General features: G+C 36.0%; 1 protein-coding gene across 1 annotated transcript in view; it reads right to left on the minus strand.

The window, feature by feature from the left end:
- PCLO (piccolo presynaptic cytomatrix protein) overlaps window positions 1-24932 on the minus strand; it is a 385912-nt gene that overhangs the window by 345698 nt on the left and 15282 nt on the right. The window contains exon 3 of the mRNA XM_028119600.2: window positions 12305-13708. Within this exon, the coding sequence (XP_027975401.2) occupies window positions 12305-13708 (1404 nt within the window). The remainder of the gene's footprint in view (window positions 1-12304; window positions 13709-24932) is intronic.

Below are 24932 nucleotides of genomic sequence, written 5' to 3' on the forward strand. Positions count from 1 at the left end.
ACTGTATGCCAAGCACCTGGATTTTGTGAGAGTATACTGTATGTCAAGTACCTGCATTCATGGAACTTATATTCTAGTGAGGGAGAGAGATAATTTCCAAAAAATCCCCAAAAATTAATAAATTAACTAGTATGTTACAAGATAATAAATGCTATGAACAAAAGAAAAAAAGAAAGGGTGAGAAATTTTTGCATTATGGAAAGCAGATAGGAGACCATAGTATTAAATAGTGGTATAGGTTAGCCTCATTATTAGTGATATTTTTAAGCAAAAAAAATAAATAAATAAATATAGAAGGTTCTTATTGTTTCATGTAAAAAAATAGCTCATCTTTCTATTTCTTCTGTACTTGAAGAACATGGGCAAAGTGGTACATGTGCATATATAAGACTTTTTTGAAGGACTTTAAAAATCCTCGCAGCAAACATAGGACTGAATAACTTTCAAACTATTTCTAACTATAATTATAATGCTATTAACATGAAGCATGTTAATTTCCCTGTACATGCCATTTCCCTAAATTCTATTTTTCCCTCACTGAACAAACATGTATTGACTCCCTACCACGAGCTGGCCTTTTAATGGTACTGATAGTGCTCCAGGGGTCACATTCTGGTGAGATTACACAAATAAAGAGAAAACTGCATTGCTAAAGAAGAGGGCTGACTGAAGTATGAGAACATAAGGGGAAATGATATTTGACATGAATCTCAAAAAATGGATAGGAGATAAAAATGTAAGGAAGTGGAGACCATTGAGGCACAAGCAAAGGTACAGACAATTGAAAGTATATACTTTGATCATGGCATTGAATATAGTCTTACATGACACAAGATTAGGGATTCAGTAGAACATGATAAACAAGGACACTGCACAAATAATTGGAAACTTTTTGGAGAATGAATTTTGAGAAACTGAATTTCCCCAAATAAAGTGTTTAGGGCCTTACTGCTGTAACAGAGATGATTAACAAGGACTTGAACAAGGCTCTAACAGTGAGCATAAGAAAGACATAAGGGAACAAAGATACCTTTAGCAGGTAGAATCAATACCAGTTGAAAGTCATAGCTTCTGGGGAATGAAACAGAAACAGAAGTCTGGAATGACTCTCAGGATTTATGATGCCTTTCACCATGGCAAGGAATACATGAGAAAGAACATGGGGAAAAAAATGATGACTTAAATATGGGACATGTTGAATATGAAGTGTGCATGGTACATTTTAATGGAAATTTTCCCTAGACAGTATAATGTATGGCGGCAAAAGAAAGAATTCTAAGAATAAGACGATGAAGGCATCAATTCAAATGTATTTAATATTTAAAATACTATTTCTTAAGCAATATGGGTCTTCTAAAAACCATTTATGTCAAATAAATAAAAAGACTGTGTGGTAAAATAAATTTTTTATCTATGAGGTAAAACAAAGTTCTACGTGGAAAGATTTCTCATTGTGTTAATATACGCAATTTACATCTCTAAAAGAGATTAAATATAAAGCATTTGCTCATCTTTTTGACCAAGGAACATGTTTTTAGTATAGCATCTTTTGAAACTACACTTCAATAAAATACATTAAAGAAAATGTCCTAGATTATTCAGACAGGTATCAGATTGTGTTGGGTCCATCAATTAGTACGTATCTTTATATTGCATTACATGCCACGAGAAAACTGACTCTAGGTGATTAAGAATTCTGATAAGCATGCAAGGTTTTTAAATAGAGGATGATTCTTTTTATAAAAGTCACGAAACATATTCAATCTTTGTTTGGCATAGCTCAGCTGACACTGTTCACTTCTCTAAGTCTCTTAGGTCTATTCTTAATGGTTTTGTACACTTAGATAATACTTACATAATTAATTACTTCTGTACGAATGTTAAAGTGGAGAGTATTTATTTGTTCAGTAGCTACTCATGTATTGCAGTATGTTGACGAGTTAGACAAAAGTAGAAGAATAAATGCATGACATAGAGTAGAAGTCAGAAGTCCAAAGAGTCTCATGAAGGCTGAGTAAATGGCCAAAGAAATTAGCGGGCATTCACACACACGCAGTTTACTCAATGAAAATTTATATTGTTTAACTGAGTGTTTTAATTAGCTTTCCTTTGGAAGTTTGACTCAGGTGGAAAGGTTCTATTTTTAGCAGGTGCAAAAGAAAACTGCTGGAGATGGTACTTTGAGATGAGGGGAATGGTGACAATATGTGGTATGCAGAAAAAAATCATTCTACCTACAAAGTTATGCAACAGTGAAATAAGCTGCAACTAGGTGAAAAAAGTAGTGATTGTTATTCTGACACGCATAAAAGGTAATCTAAGTGAATACACAGTTAATTTCAGGATTTAAAAACAAGATGAACTCACAACCATCCTTTACCTAAGATATTTATTAGCTGTTAAAAGAGCCTTATTATAGTACTAACAAAACAAGCAACTGAAAATACTTTAGGATATTCCTTCCCTCTGTGCCTTCCCAAATGGGAAAATTAAAATGATACGTCTTCTAACATTTAATTGTTCATAACGACATGTCTTCTAACATTTAAGGGTCCATAAACACATTTTCTCGTAACATTTTTAGAAAACAAAAGAGGAAAAAAAAAAGTAGTTAAGTCCAAGGTTAGGCATTCCACACATATATCTGAGGTTATTTTTATTCCAATGGCTAATTCAATACATAAGACATACTTCGATTTCTCCTGATGGTATTTTCACTTGACACTACACACGTTGACAAGGCAGCGTGACTCACATTTCTATGTGTTAATACACAACACTACGTATGTTATCTCCCAAAATTAAACCTTGTGATATTTTAAGCCCTAACTTCCTCCCAGGGAAATTTCTATTTTTAGATCTGAAAATATACATATATAAATGTGCATATACATATAATTTCCAATGTGAAAAAGTATTAAAGCAAAGCATATTGTTTCAGTTACTTATATGAATATCTATTACCACTTTTTTCCTCCTACAGTAAGCTAGATCTACAGTAAGTTGTATAAAATGACCATGTAGGTTACATTATCAGTACTGTAGACTGTCATATATAGAATAAAAACATTATTTTGCCATCTGATTAGATAGATTTCTATCATTTAATAAAAGTAATCTCAGAATCATGCACATAAATCTGTCTGCATTGTGAAAATGCCATCGAATTTATTTTCAAATCACAGTAACATTATATTAATATGTAGGATTATGTAACCCACATACAATGGGACAAGAATATGTTAACATATATTTATTCATGGGGTATGTATCTACAGCTGGAGAAATTGCTTGTTTGAATATAAGACTGGTTTGTCTGCTTCTCAAATTGTCCTCCTATTCTTGTTGTTCACAAAATTTAAGTAAAGGAAAAAAAAAAATTAAAGGAGCTGCAGAAAACAAACTTAATGAAAATAGTATTTTTACTTAGTACTTAGCAACCACTATCTGGCCCCAATCTTAAGCATATCATTTCAGTTCCCTGAGCCTCATTTTGTTAATCTAAGTAGGAGGTTTGATAAGTAGTCTTCTTTCATGGAAGTTTCATGGAGTTGGATGAGAAGCAGACTCAAGAATGAGAGGTTTCCAAATAGGCAGCTTCCAGCCCTCAGTCAAGTGGTTGAAGTTGGCCTAAACCAGCATATTTTTACTTTTCACTGTTTTCCATCCTTAGTCTCCATATTAAACATCATTTTAAGGAGAAGTTCATAATATTTTAATTATGAATATAGTTATATTCATAGTATTTTCCCTCTTGTGAAGGATAGTTCTCAGGGGGTCACAAATGCTCCTACATGTCTTACAGGTTATGCCAACAGTGCAAGGCCCTGGCTGCTCTTCATCTTGGTTATTTCTGAGTCTTGTGCATGCAGTGGGCAACCTTAAAGGATGAGGTAATGTCTTCCTCTAGGGCAAAAAGCAGGCTAGCTTACAGTTTGCATAAAAGAGGTGGGTTCGACAAGCTCAGTGTTCTTCATATATGAAGAACCCACTACATGTGCAGTATCGATATAGGCCCATATCACATGACTCACATGAGAGTCATGGAGGGCAAGATGAACTAATGCAAATATTATGATGTTCACGCTACCTGCTATGGTGTGAGTAATAAAATTCTTTGTCTCTGACCCAGAAGCGTCGTGTCAATGACAGGCAACTATGAAATAGTAACAAGCTAATTTATTAGCTTATAAGTAGGGTAAAGTTAAATCCTGGCCAGATACACACCCTAATCACTAGACTATTTTACTAAGGTTTTCACAGATATTTAATATCTTTAAATATTAAAACTAGACTAATAAAAATAGTAAGGTACTGACACTGAAGACTAGACATATAACCGACAGTAAAAATTAAAGAATCTAGAAGCACAAACTGGATTTTAATGGAAATCTATTACATGACAAAGGATGCACTAAAAATCAGAGTAAAGGAACATATCTCAACATAATGGCCATATATGAAAACCCACAGCTAACATCATACTTAATAGTGAAAAACTGAGAGCTTTAGCCCTAAGATAAGGAACAAAACGAGGATACCCACTCTCACCATTTTATTCAACGTAGTCCTAGAAGTCCCAGCCACAACAATCAGACAAAAAGAAATAAAAGAAACTTTCACTATTTGCAGATGACATGGCCCTATGTATAGGAAATCCTAAGGATTCCACCAAAAAAACTACCAGAACTGATAAAAGAATTCAGTAAAGTCATAGGATACAAAATCAATATACAGAAATCTGTTGCATTTCTATACACTAATAATGAAGTAGCAGAAAAAGAAATTAAGAAAACAGTCCCATTTACATTGCACCAAAAATAATAAAATACCTAGGAATAAACTTAACCAAGAAGATGAAAGACCTGTTCTCTAAAACTATAAAAGAGTGATGAAAGAAACAGAAAATGACACAAATGGAAAGATATCCCATGCTCATGGATTGGGAGAACAAATATTGTTAAAATGTCTATACTACCCAAAGAAACCTACCAATTTAATGCAACCTCTATCAAAATACCAACAGCATTTTTCACAGAACTAAGCCAAAAAAACCATAATATTTTTATGAAACCACAAAAGACCCCAGATAGCCAAAGCAATCTTAAAAAAACTGGAGGTGTCACAATCTGAGATTTCAAGATATACATACAAAGCTATAGTAATTAAACCAGTATGGTACTGGCACACAAAAAAAAGACACATAGATCAATGAAACAGAATTGAGAGCCCTGAAATAAACCCATGATTATACAATTAATCTTCAACAAAGGAGGCAAGAATATGCAATAGGAAAAAGAAAGTCTCAACAAATGGTGTTGGGAAAACTGGACAGCTACATGCAAAAGAATGAAAATAGACCACTTCCTTATACCATACACAAAAATAAATTCAAAATGCATTAAGCACCTAAATGTGAGACCTAAAACCATAAAAATCTTGGAAGAGAGCGTAGGCATCAATTTCTCTGATATTAGCCGTATCAAAATTTTCATATTTGTATATCGTATCATATTTTTCTAGATACATCTCCAAAGGCAAGGGGGAAAAAAAAAAAGTAAACTACTGGGACTACATCAAAATAAAAAGCTTCTGCACAGAGAAGAAAACAATCAACAAAAATAAAAGAAAGCCTACAGAACGGGAGAAGATATTTACAAATGATACATCAAATAAAGGGTTAGTACCCAAATATATATAAAGAACTGATACAACTTAACACCCTAATAACAAATAATCCAATTAAAAAGTGGGCAGAAGACATCAACAGACATTTCTCCAAAGAAGATACACAGATGGCCAAGAGACACATGAAAAGATGCTTAACATCTCTCATCATCAGGGAAATGCAAATGAAAACCACAATGAGATATCACAAATGTTGACAAGGATGTGTAGAAAAAGGAACCCTCATGCACCATTAATGGGAATGCAAACTGGCGCAGGCACTCTGGAAAACAGTAAGAAGGATCCTCAAAAAATTAAAAATAGAATTACCATATGATCCAGTAATTCCACTACTGGGTATTTACCCTAAGAATACAGAAACACTAATTTGAAAAGATATATGCACCCTTATGTTTATTGCAGCATGATTTATTATAGTCAAGATATGGAAGTAACCCGTGTCCATCTACACATGAATGGAAAACAAAGATGTGGTATATACATGCAATGGAATATTACTCAGTCATAAAAAAGAATGAAATCTTACAATTCATGACAACAATGATAGACCTAGAGGGTATGCTAAGTGAAATAAGCCAGAGAAAGACAAATACCACATGATTTCATTTTATGTGCAGTCTAAATAACAAAACAAATGAGCAAACAAGGAACAAAAAAGGAATGAGACTCTTAGAGAACTGATGGCTACCAAAGGGGAGTGGTGGGAGAATGGATAAAATGGGCAAAGGGGATTAATGGCACAAATTACCAATTACAAAATAAGTAAGTCACGGGGATGAAAAGTGCAGCATAGGGAATATGGTCAATAATACTGCAATACTCTTACTGTGGTGAGCATTTCATAATGTATATAATTGTTGAATGACTACGTTGTACACTGAAAACTAATTTAATATTACATGTCAATGATACATCAATTAAAAATTTAAAAAATGAAAAGCAAAAAAGAAAAAGATGGTCTGAACAGGTACTGTGTCATTAATATGAAGTGCATGGCGGAGAGGAAGCTACTCACTTCTCTTCAGACACTTCAGTACCTATGGATTGTTATATGGAATACTACTTCTCTAATTCAAATTATTGGAATAGAGTTTTATTTTTTTAATATATTTATTCATTGGAGAGAGAGTGTGCATGCACAGGGGGATGCAGAGAGGGGTAGAGAGAGAGAGAGAGAGAATCTCAAGCAGACTCCCTGCCAAGCATGGAGCCCAATGTGGGGCTCAATCCCAGGATCCCAAGATCATGACCTGAGCCAAAATCAAGAGTCGGCAGCCTAACCAACTGAGCCACCCAGGCGCCTAATTACTGGGATAGAGTTTTAAGAGTAAAATAAATGGTCATCAAGAAAGTAAAGGGAGAAAACAGTGGACCAAATGATGTAAGTTCTAATATTCTGTACTGCTGAGTTTCCTAGTAGCAACTGACCCAAATACTGAAGAATATAAATAGACATAAAAGTTCTGAAAAGAAGTGAGAGAGAAAACACTTGGAACCAGAGGGATCAGTAGAGAAGATGTCCTGCTTGAAGACTGGCATGGCCACATTATGCCAGTCAATAGCACAGATCTTTTTTGTTTGTTTGTTTTTTCAATAGTACAGCTATTTCTTAATGACGGTTAGCAACACCTGAGAACATTGATCCTTGGGCCAGATCAGACCAGGCATTAGTAGATGTGTCTCTTGATGATGAGAGCCCTAAGAACTATCTGCTCAGCACAGCATGCAAAACGAACCAGCTATCTTGTGCAACATAAGGAAAATTATGTTTTGCTCTGCAAAACATAATCAGAGAGTGATAAATCTAATAATACTGTATAGAGAGAAAAAAAATATATCCTACACCGCAGTATATCACAATGCATGGACATAGGGAATCCCAGAGTCACATGATGAAAAGGTAGTAGTAATAGCAGTATTTAGGATGGAAAGCCTTACATAACAGTAATCAACATAAAATTATCAGGGAGATATTTTACATTTTTTTCATAGAGTTTTTTAAATCAAATGTGTTTTTTTTTTTTTTGCACTTAAGATAATCTTAATTTGAGTTAGCCACAGTACTCATTAGCCACATCTGTCCAGAGACTATCTTATCAGACAATGCATCTCTAGAGAAATAGCAGCAGGTGTGAGAAGTTGGCCAGAATATAAACTCCAGCAGTGGAGATGTCAAATGCTATCACATCTCCAAAGAGAATCTGATACTTCAGGGTCCTTGTTCCTTGATTCAGTAACATGAGTACTAGTAAACTTTCCTTGGGAAACAGTTAAAAATACAAAATATTTAGTCCAAAAATATTCATCTTATTTATAATGAAAAAAATGGAACAGCCTAAATCCCCAATGTGAGAAGAATGTGCATGAAAAAACATATCCATATATCAAAATAATTAAGTAATAATCACTTTTAATAATATGTACGAAGTCTTTAGTTATGTGAGGAAATATTATATAATCACGTTAAGACTGGAATACAGAACTACCAGAGAGAATAGAATAGTAACCATGTAAAAACCCACAGAAGAAAAGACTAATGGAGAAATTACTTTGTTTGAATTTGTTTAAACAAAAGTTTATTTTAAATCCACATTTGGTACCCATCACCAGGCTAAGAGGGCACGTTGTGCATGGAGCAGTGGGTGTTATATGCAAACAACGAATCATGCAACACTACATCAAAAACTAATGACGTCATGTATGGTGATTAACATAATAAAAATTAATTACTAATAAATAAATAAATCCACATTTGGATTTTCTGACTAAGTATCACTTAAATAAAAAAGCAACACATCAAAATTTCCTAAAAATTAAGAAGCAAAAATTTTGTTTCAACCCATGAACTTGTCAACTTTCTCACGTAAGCTAAAAAGTGCTATCAGTGTCCCTCTCTGCCATGCATGTCAGAAATATTCACACAGAATGCATATCTCCATTACGTCATTATTTTGAAAATAATTACTGGTAGAATTATTTTCTACTTACTGATTTTTTATCATTCTTTCGGTTTTTAATCTGTGTGTGTGCATACTTAATTGCTTTTTAGTATTGGGCATATGATTTTTAAAGTATTAAGTAATGATTTTTCAAGTAAAAGCAAGATATGTGTTTGCCAAACTAAGAAATCCAGCACATGCCCACGAGGCTTCCCTTGAGTGTGTGACAGAGAAGGCAGAAGCCACCGCAGCTAGAGAGCAAAGATCTGAAGGGATCCCGGTTACACCACTGGGTCTTAATTGGCTCAAAAGGCCCATCTGTTGCCTAGTGACAAATATATGCTAGCTATTCCTGTATCACTCAGGCCCTGCGTAATTATCTTACTAAGGAAGCAAAATTATGACCCTGGAACTTCCTGAAACATGAGGAAACGTGGTTTTAAGTTTTATTCCCATAGTAAAAAATTACTTTTGAAAGGTACAGTAAAAACAATAACATCATCACCCACTACGAGTAACTTTGAGTCCTTTTCGCATTTGAACTGAACCAGAATTATTAAATTCACTAGGTAAACTGATTGTCAACTTAGGCTGTTTTTCTCAGGATGCTTCCAAATTCTCTAAGATCAGCTCTTTCAGAAAGTCCTGCTGCTGCTTTTAAAACTCTTTCTAAGATAAGATATTCCCTGAGTTGGCAAAAGTTAAAGCCTAAGAGACTTCTTCCTTGCTATCAGAGGCTACTGGATCACGGTGCCATTTATACGAACTTGGCATCAAACAGTTAAACCTTCTTAGGCTGAAGCCTGGCTACACCCCAGGGCCCCACAGGCAACCCTTGGCACAGCTCAGGTGTTGTGGGGGATGCTGTGTATGAGAAACAGGAAGCCACGAAAGAGACAGGTGTGTTTGATTACTGGGGGGGGCAGGGGGGTACTCTCTACAGCTCCCTAACCCATGACTAACTATAACCAGCTCTTCTCACCACCAAACGAACAGAACAGCAAAAGGGGAAGGCAGAGTGGTACCCACAGGAAAAGAAGACCTGCCTCACAGTGATGAGGTAGAGTAGAAGCAGAGGCTTATCATATAAAGGTAAATGTGCTTTATTAGGATAATAAATGGAAATAGTTGGTTCCTTTCTTAGAAATACCACTTCTTTGCATTGCAGGTATAAAGTCTGAGTATTTTCAGAATGTGCCCCCTAAAACTAGAAGGAAAGAGCAGAAAATATGAGGTTAACAAGAAATAAATATCACAAGCAGAATGGAGAAAGCATAGAAATAAAGCAAGGATCAGGGAGAAGATGCTTCTCTAATCGCTCCTGACTGAAGGAAATGAGGAGAGATTAGTAGTAATAACTCTGACAGAGCAGCACAAGTTAAGCCTATAAATCGTATTTAAAATTTTCTAGAAATGTATGTGTATGTATGCACACACACACATACAAACACAATGTGCCTTTCTTTTCAACTAACTCCTTCTGCCACTCCTCCCAAGTCCTTTGGGGTAATAATACGAGGAATATTTGAACACCAAATCACTCAACCAACATCATTCACTCCTTTGATACCAGGTCAGCCAACGACTTTACCTAAAGGCTGGAGGGCACTTAAGGCCTTCTACTAACTGAAAACTTCACATGGATTAGCACAGTTAAGTTACACCAGGAACATTAGCCAACTTCTTTTGTTACATCAATTTTTCTTCTTCTCTGAAACATCTTTCAAATTCAAATAAATTACCACACAGCAAAATACTCTGAACAGTAACAGTGATCCCAGTGATCATATTTAAAATAGGATTTCGCCTAAACCACCTGAATACTTGAGACCACTTATATTTTCAAACTACTGAAATTTCACACATGGCCTAGGTAATTCTGTGCTTTATTCAAGAAATCTCCTTTCCAAATTAGCACCCCCGACAAAAAAATAAAATTTTACCAACACAAAGAAAACCAAAGATTTTCCTGAAAACTTCATTGTCTTTCTACCCAAGGGCTCTCATTTCATACCTCCAAACACTGAGTGGATTCTCGTAATCACTATGGTCCAAATATATACATATACACATGTACACACACACACACACACACACACACACACACACACACACAAAATCCTCCCTCAACTCTACATTTTTTTTTAGTGTGCCCAAAATACATTTTAAATGGAGACATTAGGTTTTGCTTTTAGTGATGCAGTTTGTTTTATAACTCTTTAAACTGTACCGTGTTGACACCATCAGCTCCTCATTAAAGGGTACAATTTTTTAAGTCTATGAAATAAATTCAATTGTATTGGTAAAATCAAAATTTTCTGCTTCATGAATACACAACCAAAAGCAACTCTTCTAAATATATGGGAGAAATTTAAGGTTTGCTTTTTGTTTTGCTTTTGTAGTGAATCCAAGCCACTGTAAGTAATAATTATAGTGGTTACCCCTCATGACGTGCTGAGGGAAACCAAATTTTATCTGCCTTTAAAATGGATCTCAGCTAACTCTATTCATCACAGATAGGATAAAATTCTGCTTAAGTCTGTAGAAACAATACTTTCACATGATGCTAATTATGTCAAAGCAACCTAATGTCTTTTAAAAGTAAAAAATAAAAAATGTATACAGTCTATTCTTTAAAAAAAATTAAATCAAAAACACACCAAGAATCTCTAAAGCTTCTTCTGCATAATTGCTAAAATCTGTTCAATTTTTCCATTCCAATGAATTACAAAATCAAAGAGAGTGGAATAAAATAATCCTTAAGTATTTCTGATTTCTGTAAAAACAATGAATAATTATTTAAAAATTCAATCCCAAAATGTTTATTAAGCCTCTAAGAAAGCAACAATCATTTAACCCCTCAGTTTCCCAAGATCTAAATATTCTAACAGCCCTAACACATTAGTAATGTTTACATTCATTCTTTAATATCTCTGTTAGGTAGAAATTTGACTGTCTGCATTTTGGTCATTTACATTGTGGGAAAAATGTCTCATCATCCCATTAAAAAAGTTTTTTTTAAAACAAAGTTCCTTGACATCGGTCACTGAAACCCATGTATCTGTTTTTGTTTTTTGTTTTCTTTGCACATTTCTTATTAAAGTATTCTATTATATTTATGGCAGACAATAGCTCAAGGAGAATTATAAGAAGTCTAGACCTAATGAGTCTGAACCACTATTTTCTAGCAGGCAATATTATTGACTTGCACTAAGTTCTTAACAATTTTTGTAAAATAACAGATCTCATGTTATTTATGGATCTGTAAGCAACTAACACTTTCTCTAAGGTAGTGGAGGCAGGAAGGATTGAAGACCATGGGAACGGTAAATTACAACTCTTACTTGCCCTTAGTAAGTGAAAACCATGCAGTACTCCAAAGCTACAGGTCTTTAATTCACAAAGGATTGGGATAATTGTTACTTTAAACTGTCAGCTTATTTCATCTTCTTAATTCTGGTGCATAACCCAGAAAAATATAATTACATGAACTTTTAAAAAGAAATTAAGCCTGTAATAAGTAATTGAACTATGCCATCAATATTGATATGTCTTCTTTACTAGAAATGTTTTTTTGTGTGTTTTGGAGGATGTTTTTGCTCAGAATTTTGGCTACCAAAATAATTCAGAATAAACATGATATACTCACATCCATAAGTAAGATATAAACTGCTTACCTCAGTCAAGTGCGGTGTAGGGTTAAATCCACAGAGATTACACACTTGATTCTTGCATTCAGTACAAGTATTGAAGTTAGGAGGATCCTGAGAACCTACGTTGAGTTCAGTTTTGCAGAGAGGACAGGTCGATTCTGGTTTGGGGGTTTTCTCCAACTTGGGGGGAAGGACAGCCTTCTGAGGCTCCGCTGCTGAAGCTTTGCTATCCTTAACAGGCAGAGGTTTCTTTTCTGTTTCTGTTCTTTTTATGGTTGGAACTTCTTCAGCTTTAGGCTCTAATTTTTCAGCCACTGGAGCTTTTGTTTCTTTTTTCACAGGGATAACCTTTGCAGGTGCTGGTGGCACCTGACCTGTGGATTTGGGTGGCCCCTGAGGAGGTGGCTGTGGAGGAGGAGGGCCTTGTTTTGTTGGGGCCCCAGGCCCACTCTGAGACTGAGACCCAGGCTGGCCTGCTGTGGAGATTAAATTTGATGCCTGGCTGAAGATTGATGCTCCAAACCCAAAGAGTTTTCCAGTCACAGTTTCTTGAGGCGTCGTGGGCTGTGATTTGGGGGCATCAGTAATACTTCCCAGATTCAGACTGAAGCGTCTTGACTGCTCCTGAGGCTTTGGGGGCTGCTGAGATGTGGGGGCAGTTTGGCCAGTGGTAGGTCGTGAGCCTGGGGGCAGAGGTGACCCCTTTGGCATCGGCTTGGCATCTGGCTTAGGACTCATTTTGGTTTGTGCTTTCTTGGGTTCTTCCCTCTTTTGAACTGGATCAACTTGCTTTTGACCTTTGCTCTCTGAACTAGGCCCAGGATGTGAAATAATTTTTGAATCGGATGCAGGTCGGGGTATGACTTTAGAATCGATGGGGGTGACTTTTTCTCCTGTTGGTGGAAAACTCTGTGAGGGTTTGGCAGCGTCTGTTTTTAGAGGAGGGGCTGTTCTCTCTTGATCCTCTGACTGTACTTTGGAGCTTGGAATATCAGGTTTTGCTGCTATCGACGATGAAGACACAATATCTGTGGCTGGTTTCACCGTCTTGGGCGGCTTTGGTTTATCCTCAGCCATGGGGACCTTGGCCTGCTCAGACGGGACTGAAGGCTCTTTGGGAGGGGCAGGCTTAGAGGAGGACTCGGCCACAGGAGGCTGCTTGGCTGCCAGTGGGGGAGACCCGTGAATGGTTGGTTGTTTCACTAGTGGTGGGGCCTTCCTAGACTCGGGGGCCTTTGAGATATCCTGTTTGGGTACAGTATCCTTCTTTGGAGAAGTCGGCTGTGGCTGTGGGGATGGTTTGCTCACTGCAGATGCAGGAGTAACGGGGGCAGTCTTCGGTTTGGGCTGAGGGAATGATGGGACTGGAGCCAGATCACCGCCTAGAGCTCTTTTCATCTGACAGTTTAAACAGAGCCACTCTTTTATCTAGAAATAATACGAAATAATGGTCAGAGACACTAACAATGTAAAGACACAAAAACATAATTTTAAAAAGGCATGGTACCATTTGAAGCTATGTGGCTCCTCATTTGAAACATAATATATAGATCCCAAATTATTTACTTAATTTATATTAAAATATTATAATGTTAATTACACTGAAATATAATTAATGAACCTCAGAGAATTAGGCACTCTATACTTTAAGGAAAATTAAAAAAAGAACATAAAGTTGTATTTTTTTCCTAATGTTATTTTTTTTTTTAAAGATTTATTTATTTGAGAGAGAGGGAGAATGAGAGAGCACAAGCAGGGGGAGCAGCAGAGGGAGACGGAGAAGCAGACTCCCCGCTGAGCAGGGAGCCCAAAGTGGGGCTCGATCTCAGGACACCGAGATCATGACCTGAGCCAAAAGCAATCACTTAACCAACTGAGCCACCCAGGCGTCCCTAAAATTTTGTTCTTTGCCCCTGATTTACTGAAAGTTTGTACCCTCAGAAATAGGAAACACTGTATCATAAAAAGATGAATTATAACATATTAGATTCTACAAATTACTTACATTAGGTATTTTCTCTATTGATGGCTCATATACAATTTTTAGTTACACAACCCAGGGTACGCCTGTCAGATTATTAACACATTGCTAATTTCTTAAATTAGCAGAGCATTACTTTCCCCTCTGAGGCAACATAATCAAATGAGTGAAAACAAAAACTGCTAACCATAATGGGTTAGAAAGAGAACATTCTCTGTTAAGAAAATAAAGAAAAAAACAATGGCATCTCTTCAAATTATCATAAATAATAGTGTGATTTAACAAAGGAAATATGTTTTCCTCATAATTTCATGAATATACTAGAAAGAGCAATATAAGTAAGCGATACACTTATTCAACTGGCGAGATATGTACAGATGTGAGATATACATCACATAAACACAGGTATAGGAGTAAGTGCATCTGCTCATTTCATCCTGCATCAATATAAAAAGGAGATGCTGAATTTGATACTTATTTTAGAACATAATTTAAAAGCACCTATGTTTAGCATAAGTCAATCAGACAAAGACAATTAACCATATAATTGTCCATATGATATGGACAACTGACCATATGATATGTCCATATGATATGTGGAATAGGAATCCACAAGGAATAGCACAGAGGATCACAGGGGAAAAGAGGGAAAACTGAATGGGAAGAAATCAGAGAGGGAGACAAACCATGAGAGACTCTTGACTCTGGGAAACAAACCGAGGGTTGTTGAAAGGGAGGTGGGTAGGAGGATGGGGTAACTGGGTGATGGGCATTAAGGAGGGCATGTGATGGAACGAGCACTTGAACACTACACCAAAAACTAATGATGTACCATATGTTGGCTAACTGAGTTTAAATTAAAAAATAAATAAATAAAAATACCTAAGTTTAACATTTACCTTTTTCAATTCCAAAATAATATGAGATTATACAAAATTTTAAATATTTCCAAAGTAATTTAGAACGGTCAAATTCTATATGATGCAATCTTCTCCACCCAAAACAACCAGTGTTACCAGTTTAGCACTGAGGTTCTAGGTACAGAAGTCTAAGGGTGAAAAACTAAATATGTGGAACAGAGGTACCAGAAAAGTCTTCCACAGTACAAAAGTATGACGTATTAGGCTGGCAAAAAACATGTTCCTTATTTGCAAGCAATTTCCTTTTGAAAAGAAATTGAAGGGGCGCCTGGGTGGCTCAGTTGGTTAAGCGACTGCCTTCGGCTCAGGTCATGATCCGGGAGTCCCTGGATCGAGTCCCGAATCGGGCTCCCTGCTCAGCAGGGAGTCTGCTTCTCCCTCTGACCCTCTTCCCTCTCGTGCTTTCTATCTCTCATTCTCTCTCTCTCTCAAATAAATAAATAAAATCTTTAAAAAAAAAAGAAATTGAAATAACCTTTCCTAAACTCTTAAAAACTTTTGTCATTTAACAGGGTATACTGTTAAGCTTTTTTAGTAAGAAAGAGAAACTTTATTGAACTATTTTCTTAATCATTAAAATGGTTTTAAAGTAAAAAAGCACACTGAATCATTTAAACTCATGCACTGGTATAAAAGGGCTTATTTCGCAATCTCATGGAAAGCAAACTTTTGTTTGGAGAAGGTTAAAGAGATTGTCAACTCTAACATGTTTTATTTCTGTTTAAAAATGTGAAACCAAGTAAAATTAAAACATTTGTTAAAAATGGGTGGAAAGTACTTGGGTGTTCATTACATTTGCTTTCAGTATGGGGGTTGAGAATTTATGTACTTGTAATATTTTTATCTTTACTTTTCTGTATGTTTGAAGCATTTCACAAAATAACTTTTTATACATATAAATATTTGAATCCCAAAACATAAGCAATTGCTACTTATGCCAGTACCCTGACGAAAGGTGAGCTAAAATGTAAGAAAACTTTCACTCCACTTTACCCCCTTCTTGATGGACAGAAACTCCTCCATAAATACACTTTTACCTACTCAACCATCTCCCCTACTGTCAATGTCACTTCTGCTGTTCTACTGTTCATTTTTTCTCATTTGTCTTTTTCCACAGCCTTAAATGATACCACAACACCTCATAATCATACAGACAAAAAAATATAATTAAAAGCATTATTCTTTACCTATGCTTTGTCACTGATTTTTTTTTCCTGTAAAACATTATCAGATGTGCACCTACATTAACCACATTAAATTATAAACTCCCAGGGTTAGTGACTTGCATTATAGTTAATTGCTCCTAATCTTTTTGACGAGTGTTATAACCAAAGCAGATGCAAAATTCATTCACCTATTCCTTTTTAAATTTTTTTTGTTTTGTTTTTAAGTAAGCTCCACACCCAATATGGGGCTTGAACTCACAACTCAAGCAAGATCAAGTCTCATGTTCCTCCAACTGAGCCAGCCAGGCACCCCCATTTCATTATTTTTTTTTTTTTAAGATTTATTTATTTGAGAGAGAGAGAGAGAACATGGAGGGGAGGGGCAGAGGAAGAGGGAGAGTGAGAATCTCAAGCAGACTCTCCGCTGAGCACAGAGCCAGAGGTAGAACTCAATCTCATGACTCTAAGACCATGACCTGAGCCGAAATCAAGAGTCTGACTCTTAACCAACTGAGCCACCCAGGTACCCGAGCCACCTATTCATTTCTTATTGAAGTATTTATTGAGCAACTTCTACTTGGCACATAGCACTGAAAAAAAGAGACAAAAATCTCCATCCTCCTGGAGACTACATTATAGTAGAAAAGTCAGATAAGAAACAAGTTAACATATAACTTGAAGGTTTTTATAGATATGTAATAAGTATCTGATGCTACTGTGATGACTACTTTTTTCCTTTCTTCCTGCCTGGAAACTTCCTCCCACCCTCCCCACTGAACACTTTCTTGGATTCATTAGGTTTTATCAGTAAAACTGTAAGTCTCTCTGCAACATGAACTTTGGAGCTTCATGCATAGCTAGCATGTAGGCTCTTATTCCACTTGGAAACTACTGTAAAATGAGAACACTACCAGAGCATATCAAATGCATAATTAACTGGGAAATACATTCTATATTGCCCTTATTCCAAAATCAAGTATCTCCTTGTACTTTATAAATGTATAGGACTCTTGTTTCCACATAAAGACACAAGGGAGAGTTGGGAAGAGAGGTAGAAAACCCAAGTCACTGCCTCTTCATAGAGGAGAATTCTGCTTTTCTCTTAATACACCCTTTTTTTTTAACAGACTCCACTGCCCCATCTTTTGTCCTTTTAATGACCACCTTTTCTTCATGTTGATAAACAACACATAAAAGACATTTTGACCCCTCAATGTTCCTCCTTACTGTTAGAACACGGGCTAAAATCATTGTAGCGATCACAATATGAAAAGCTTTTTATCCTCTTAGGATTTTTTTTTTTAGAAAGAGCCTCCTTTTATATTTAATTCTACTGGCCAAATCCATTGAAACTAGAAATGATTTTTATCTCAGTGCTTAAAAATCTAACACTGGGGGCGCCTGGGTGGCTCAGTCATCAAGCAACTGCCTTCGCCTCAGGTCATGATCCCAGGGTCCTGGGATCGAGCCCCACATCGGGCTCCCTGCTCGGCAGGAAGCAGGCTTCTCCCTCTCCCACTCCCCTTGCTCGTGGTCCCTCTCTTGCTGTGTCTCTCTCTGTCAAATAAATAAATAAAATCTTTTAAAAAAAAATGAATACCAAAATTTCTGGGAGCTCTACATAACTAAACGAGAAATTTAGGGGCACCTGGGTGGCTCAGTCATTAAGCTTCTGCCTTCAGCTCAGGTCATGATCCCAGGGTCCTGGAATTGAGCTCCACATCGGGCTCCCTGCTCTGCAGGGAGCCTGCTTCTCCCTCTCCCACTCCCCCTGCTTGTGTTGCCTCTCTCGCTGTCTCTCTCTCTGTCAAATAAAACAAAAACAAAATCTTAAAAAAAAAAAATCTAGCACTGAAAACAGAAGCATTTCCAATTCCCTGATTCAACTGAAAAACAAAAACAAAAGCAAACTTCCTACACACTGAGAAAATGAAAAAGTCCACGAGCCGCCCCAGCATCAGGAACCACCCTGTCTCCCACAAAGCAAGCAGGGAGAGTAAAGAGTGGTAACAGAGCCTTTGCCCTCTCAGTCATCCGAGTTAGAAATACTGTGGTATCTTCACTGCATTCCCATTTATTCAAGTATGTCTGTGCTGCTTGTGAAAGGTTATTTCCTGTTCATCTTTTCACATTTCTAAAGCCCATGTCCCTCACTTGGCTTCCGTCATTGTCCAGATACTTTACAACCTCACAAAAAGACCCCCCATGTAAAACCACCAACCACAGAAGGGGCTGACTCTAACTTACTTCCCCTCGCACCTCAATGCCTCTCCCAGAATTGTGAAATGAATTTAATCTTTTGCAACGACTTCAAAATATATAATTTTGAAATATAAAATGCTAGTACTTATATCATCCTTCTATTTTCGGGTCTATATCCCCCAAAAGACAGTAAGCAACAAATGGGAAGGACTTCCTGGTAGTAGTCTTTCCACTGACGCCCTGGGGTCTAACGAACACTTTAAGCATGAGAGAGGCCCACAGTTTTTGAGCTGGTTTGAATTAAATAAATTAACTGAAAATGTTTGTGCTCTTCAAACTACAGCTTTCCTGGGTTCACTCTGCTAATTCCCACTGTTTACACAGTTTGTAGGACATGCTGCTGCCTTCATTTTCTGGTTGCATGCCATGGACAACCTATCGCCATTTTGAGTCAAACCCAGAGAGTCCCTCATAATCACCTTACCTGCTAACCATACATATCTTCCCCGCCTTGAGGCAGTAACTGCCTTGTTTCACTTCCAAGATTAAACACTTATTTCTAAGTCTGAGCAGAAATGAACCTGAATTTATTACCATCACTGCCTCAGATACTTCCTTCCAGTTCCATTTGGTACCCATGTCTGTAATACAGTTGGTTCTCCTATTTCTACATGATTGGGTCTTCATTCCACCGTAGCCATGAACGAGGATCTCAGAAGATTTTAGTCCTTATTACTTCCTCCCCATACCACAAAGGTCAAACAATATCCAAGGCCAAGGTGGACTCACAGAAGAAGGCTTCTACCAATATTTTGTAAACAATTTCCCATAACTAGCACTTATCGGGGCACCTGGGTAGGTCAGTTGGTTAAGCACCTACCTTCGACTCAGGTCATGATCCCAGTGTCCTGGGATTGAGCGCTGTGTCGGCCTCCCTGCTCAGTGGGGAGTCTGCTTCTCCCTCTGCCTCTGCTCCCTACCCCCTGCTCATGCGCTCTATCCTCTCACTCTCATGTGTACACGTACTACTCTCTCTCCCAAATAAGGAAAAATCTTAAAAAAAATAATAATAACTAGCACTTATTCCCTAACATTACACTATAATCATCCATATCCACCTGATAAATGATGGGGAAAATTCAAGAAAGAATACCAGGGAATCTCACAACTATATCAATGTGTCCAGGAAGAAGTCTTATCTTCAACATATAAACATTAAAATGAAAGAATCCAACTTTATTAGAAAAATATGTCATGCTTCCCTATTCCTAAATTCTAGAGTTGATGTAACAAAAGGAAAAATCATCATCTTTTGCTTTCCCTACCCATAGCCTTACTTACAGAGAGTGCCTAAATGGAACTCAAGGTCTGGAGACACAACTGTTTAATGAGCTACTGTAATTCAATGAGTTCTTTGGAAAGGAACAAAAGAAACACATAAAGTTGTTCATTCACTCTTCTAAGTTGATATGCTACACAAACGGGATAAGACACTGGTTAGCCAGGATTTCTGCTCATTCTCCGGTCACGATGTATTCTAAGGCAGACCTATAATATAATTACTATAACACACCTCCCTGGTTAATCCAATCCTCTGGATTCCATTTTGCTGGACCTTTGTTATTTATCCGAGCTGTGACATACAGTAATACAAATTCATTGGCTAAGGACTTTGATGGATAATCATGAATGTATCATTCAGATGTCTCAAAGGTACCACTCAAGGTTGTGAGCTTCACACAGAGTTTCAATTAATGTTGCCACTGTCAAAAAAAGTTACCCAAACTTTTGATTGATTACTACTGATCACTAAAAAATTATATTCTGAATTTTAAGAGTGTGTCTTCAGTAATAATTTAAGATAATTAACTCGACACATCTAAGCATTGAGGTGAGTTGGCAAATGTTAGGGTTCTAGAATTAAAGCATATTCTTGCTCACAACTGTTATTCAGCTTCAAAACAGAATGGAAATTTCTCAAAAAAAAAAAAAAAAAAAAAGTCCAGACGGCCTAATGACTATAATCCACCCTTCAGTGCACTCCAAACTAGAAATTTTTAAACACAAAATCTACATAAGATTTATAATGGAATCTCTGCTCAACACAGCATAGTACTTGGAATAATGGAACATCAAAAGAATAACACAGTGTTCGGAATTTATATTTGCTGGTGTTCATACCATTCACATTAGCTGCTGAATAAATTTTCTTCAGTCATGCTTTCATCCCGCCCATCCCTACACAATAAAGCCTGTTGGGTTCTTACTTCTGAAAGCAAAACAACTAAACTTTTCTGCAAACCGTGACATCTACAGGCCCCATTTACTTCATCATGGCAGCACCCTCATTCTCCCATACGTGAGTCACAAGGCACAGCCCATTGTGTATTCCTCCTCCATTTACCAGAATGCTACCCATCTTTGGGGTCCACATTGAATTTCCTCCTTTACCGCTTCACATTTCCAGGTCTGCCGCTTCCTAACTCTTCCTAGCAGTTTGAACCACAACATGACTCAGACATTGCTTTAAATTCTTTTCTAATTATTTCTTCTTCCCTCCTCTCCTCACATGGACTCAAAAGCAACACCGACTTCTCATGAATTATTCTGAACTTTTGTCCTATTTTTCGTCAAATTATCTTAAAATATTTACGGAATATGTTTTTAAATGTTATATTATTTATATTACTTTGAATGTCACAGAAAATATAATTACATAGCATACATTACATAATCACATAATGTATCATATTACAAAGAGGAGACCAAGCTATCGACTGAAAACAGACTGTTTTCTGCTCTTCAAGGATGGCCCAAGCCACATGACCTCCTCCACAGAGGCAACTACTCACTGACAGCAGTCTGGCTGCAGATGGCTCACTGTAGTCGACATCTTTAGCTATGCATATTAATGCACAATTTATTTTGGCTAAAAACAGGACATTAGCATTTCTCAGGACTGTGATGACATGCTTAGCAACTGGGTGCAACAGTTTTATTTTAAACAATCCATCCAGAAGTTGGATGGATACATCTCTCTGAAAGTGTGTGGATTATAATTTCTGCTGCATATTTCGGCAACCATTAACAAATCTCGTGAAACGTACACTGAACTTTTTCCTTCCTAAAGTGTAACGATGTTTACCAAATACTGGCAATAACATGTGTAAATCCTCAAAAAATAGGATCAAATGATAAAAGCATAGTTTAATGTTTGTCAATGCAGTCCAAAACCAGAAAACCACTTTCGCCAAAGCAGAATTAAAAAAAAAATGATTACTATACATACACACACATGAAAATATATTTGTACTCTATTACAGCCACACACAGAGAGGAGGATCCCAAATCAGTAAGCTTAACTTAGATACACTATGCATTAACACTTCTGAGCTGCTTCTCATACGGCGAATTCCAAATTTGATGCCTTGAATGTTAACACACACCTTGAGCTATCACACAATTTTGTAGCCTGCGATCCAAGAGTTCCAATTAGGCTGTGTATGCAAAGAGCTTATTGAACTGTCCTCTATTTTTCATTTAAAAATTGAAGAAATAAATTCCATTAGTGAAAAGATACAAGGGTCACCTAAACTTTGTGAACTCATTATGTAGGCTGAAAGCTATGTATCTTTAATTCAATCAGATGCTAACTAGAATTAAGATAATCACTTGTATGTTGAATTGGAAAGGAAAAAAAATGCTTTTTAAAAAAATATATGACATGCTTAAAGTATATTAAATCTAGTATAAAAACAAAATTGCATGAGGATTTTAGCCACTTTTAGCTTTCTATGAATGGAAACCACTTAAAATTTATTCAAATTTTATATAGTTATATATATGCCCATTTCCAAGAATGTCTTTAAGGACAATTGGATTTTAAAATTACATTTACTCAACTTTACATTATTTTCAATTTTTTTCATAGCTCCTATCCACATTTTTCATTATCCTGTATTTCCTTCTGATCATTTTTTTAAACGTTCCTCTGTCAAGTTTAAAAACACATAAATCCACATATTGAAATTTTTCCCAATTTTTACAGAATTCCCAATCACATGTTCACATAATAAAGCCTGTCACTGACTTCTTTTGTTTTACATAAACAGAAATCTGTTCCTAAAAAGTTGTTCCACGAATTCTACTGAAAATTCTGACTTTACCGGACAAATGATAGAAATGCCATATTTCTATCCAATGTTTTACAATTGATTTTTTAAATCTTTATTTTTGATTAGAGGAAAAAAAAAAGTGGTTTGTTGTTTTATATTCAGGTGAGTCCAGGTCTCTCTCTATAAAATTTATTATATTCTATTTTACAAACAAAATTCTATCTTCATTTGCTAAATTACTGCCTCTCCTCTTGGACTGAGTTCTGTTCCTGACAGTGAACAAAATTATCAACTTCATCGTCTGTATTTTCAAAATCTAACACAGTGGCTAGCTCAAAGCAGGAGCTCACAGTTTTCCTAAAGAACAAAAAAGAATTCAGCAACATAAAACTCTGGTTTCAGCAAGTGAGTAGGAAGGTATAAAAGCAGTGTTCTTGGACCTCAGTTTTGTTTACACTAAGTTCCAAAAATAAAATAAAAAGTTAATTTTTTTAACTTTATAAGAATATGTAAAATTTACACACACACACACACACACACACACATACACACACACTTTCTTTAACCTAGAAATTTAAGAAATGGTCTATTTAAAGGCAACATGGTCTCCTATAAAAAAAAAAAAGATGCTGAATTTGGGGTCAGCAGATCCAGTTTCCTGTATGAGATTCACTGCTAAGTAATTTTGTGACCATGCAAGTCACCTAAAGTCCCTAACTTCAGTTTTCTCATTGACAAATGGAGTTAACAATGATGGCACTATCCTTATTTGCCTATCATAATTTTTATGAAGATTACTAATAATGTTATCTACTACTTTCAGTTTCAAAGCATTTCCACTTATATTGACAAATGTGATTTTGACTTTAGGAAGAGTTTTATATCATAAATAAGAAAACTAAATATTCAGAAAAAAAGAACGACCTGACCAAATCACAAGTAAGTAGCTAAGCTAGGGCTGGTATCCACAATGTCCAAATCTAAAATCACACATTGTTTCCACTTTTCCAAAAAGCCATCTGATGATTAATTTACAAAGAAACATTTAAGATTTCAAATTGCTTTACAATATGAATTCTGATTTCTTTACTCTCTGTATTACTCATCTTCAAAATGTGGATACCCCCTTATTAAAAGAGCATTAAATGGCAAAATGCATATAGAGGGCCTAGTGAACAGTCTGAAACACATAGTGTTCAAACTATGAACTCTCCTTTCTGTAACGGAAAATCAATCTCCTTTTTACTGAAGAAAAAGGCAAGAAACTGTAGAAAAGTTGTTGCTTCCTTATCAAAGATGACTAGAACTACTTCAAAGTAAATTCACAGGAATATCAGCAAGAGTATACATATGTGAGGGGTAGAGCTAGGACTACACCCCAGATCTGATGCCTTACTGATGCACTTGATATCGGCATTTTTAAGGAAAATAATTACAAACTTCGAATAGATTAATTACATTTTTGTCTTCAATGGATTATCTTTGAAATATTTGTAAGTAAGAGCTTACCTTTATCTAAGCTAATTAAGATATGGAATAGGAGTGTTAGATATGTTTTCTCAAGGGATGTGAACAATGAGCACATTAACCCATCACTGTATTAAGTTTACTGATCCAGCAAATGATTTTGTTCAGGTGTAGGTATCTGCTTTCACAGCAGAACATCTGTTCTTACCGAGCTATGTAGATCATCATACCAGTTGCAATAATATGTAACAAGAGCCTTAGTAGATATTCTAAAAGCTGGATGTGCAGAAAGACACCTGAAACATCTAGTCATTTAAAAGCTGAAAGTGAAAAAAAAAAAAAAAAGGCTTTGGTTCTAATGACTAAACTTATGGGTAGAGCATGAGCAATATATATTTTATACAGGGAACATCTAAGTCATGAGAAAAATGTTGCAAACTGGATCTTGTTGAAAACAAGAGCTAAATAAATATGGTGTTTGTAAACATATTAAAATAACATAGATTTTTTAAATGATTAATTGGGTATTGCCATTCCTTCAAATTCATTTGAAAACTGTTTTAAAGGAAGATAAATTTACTTTTTATAGTCAGGGTATTCTTGTTTTAAATACTGTTATTGATACTATATGGATTATTGGAGAAGAGAAAAAAAAATCCTTTATCTTTAGAATATAAGAACCTCATACTTAGAATCAAGGGAATGTATTCCTCTTCACTGGACTCATATAAAAACAGTGTCAGTTAAAGCACACATGACTGTGATAAAGGATGTATTAAAAACTAACCAAATTTGCCATCA

The sequence above is a fragment of the Eumetopias jubatus genome, unplaced genomic scaffold (assembly GCF_037043125.1).
Source record: "Eumetopias jubatus isolate StellerSeaLion01/CBP00866 unplaced genomic scaffold, mEumJub1_p1.0 scaffold_14, whole genome shotgun sequence".
NCBI classification, from domain to species: Eukaryota; Metazoa; Chordata; class Mammalia; order Carnivora; family Otariidae; genus Eumetopias; species Eumetopias jubatus.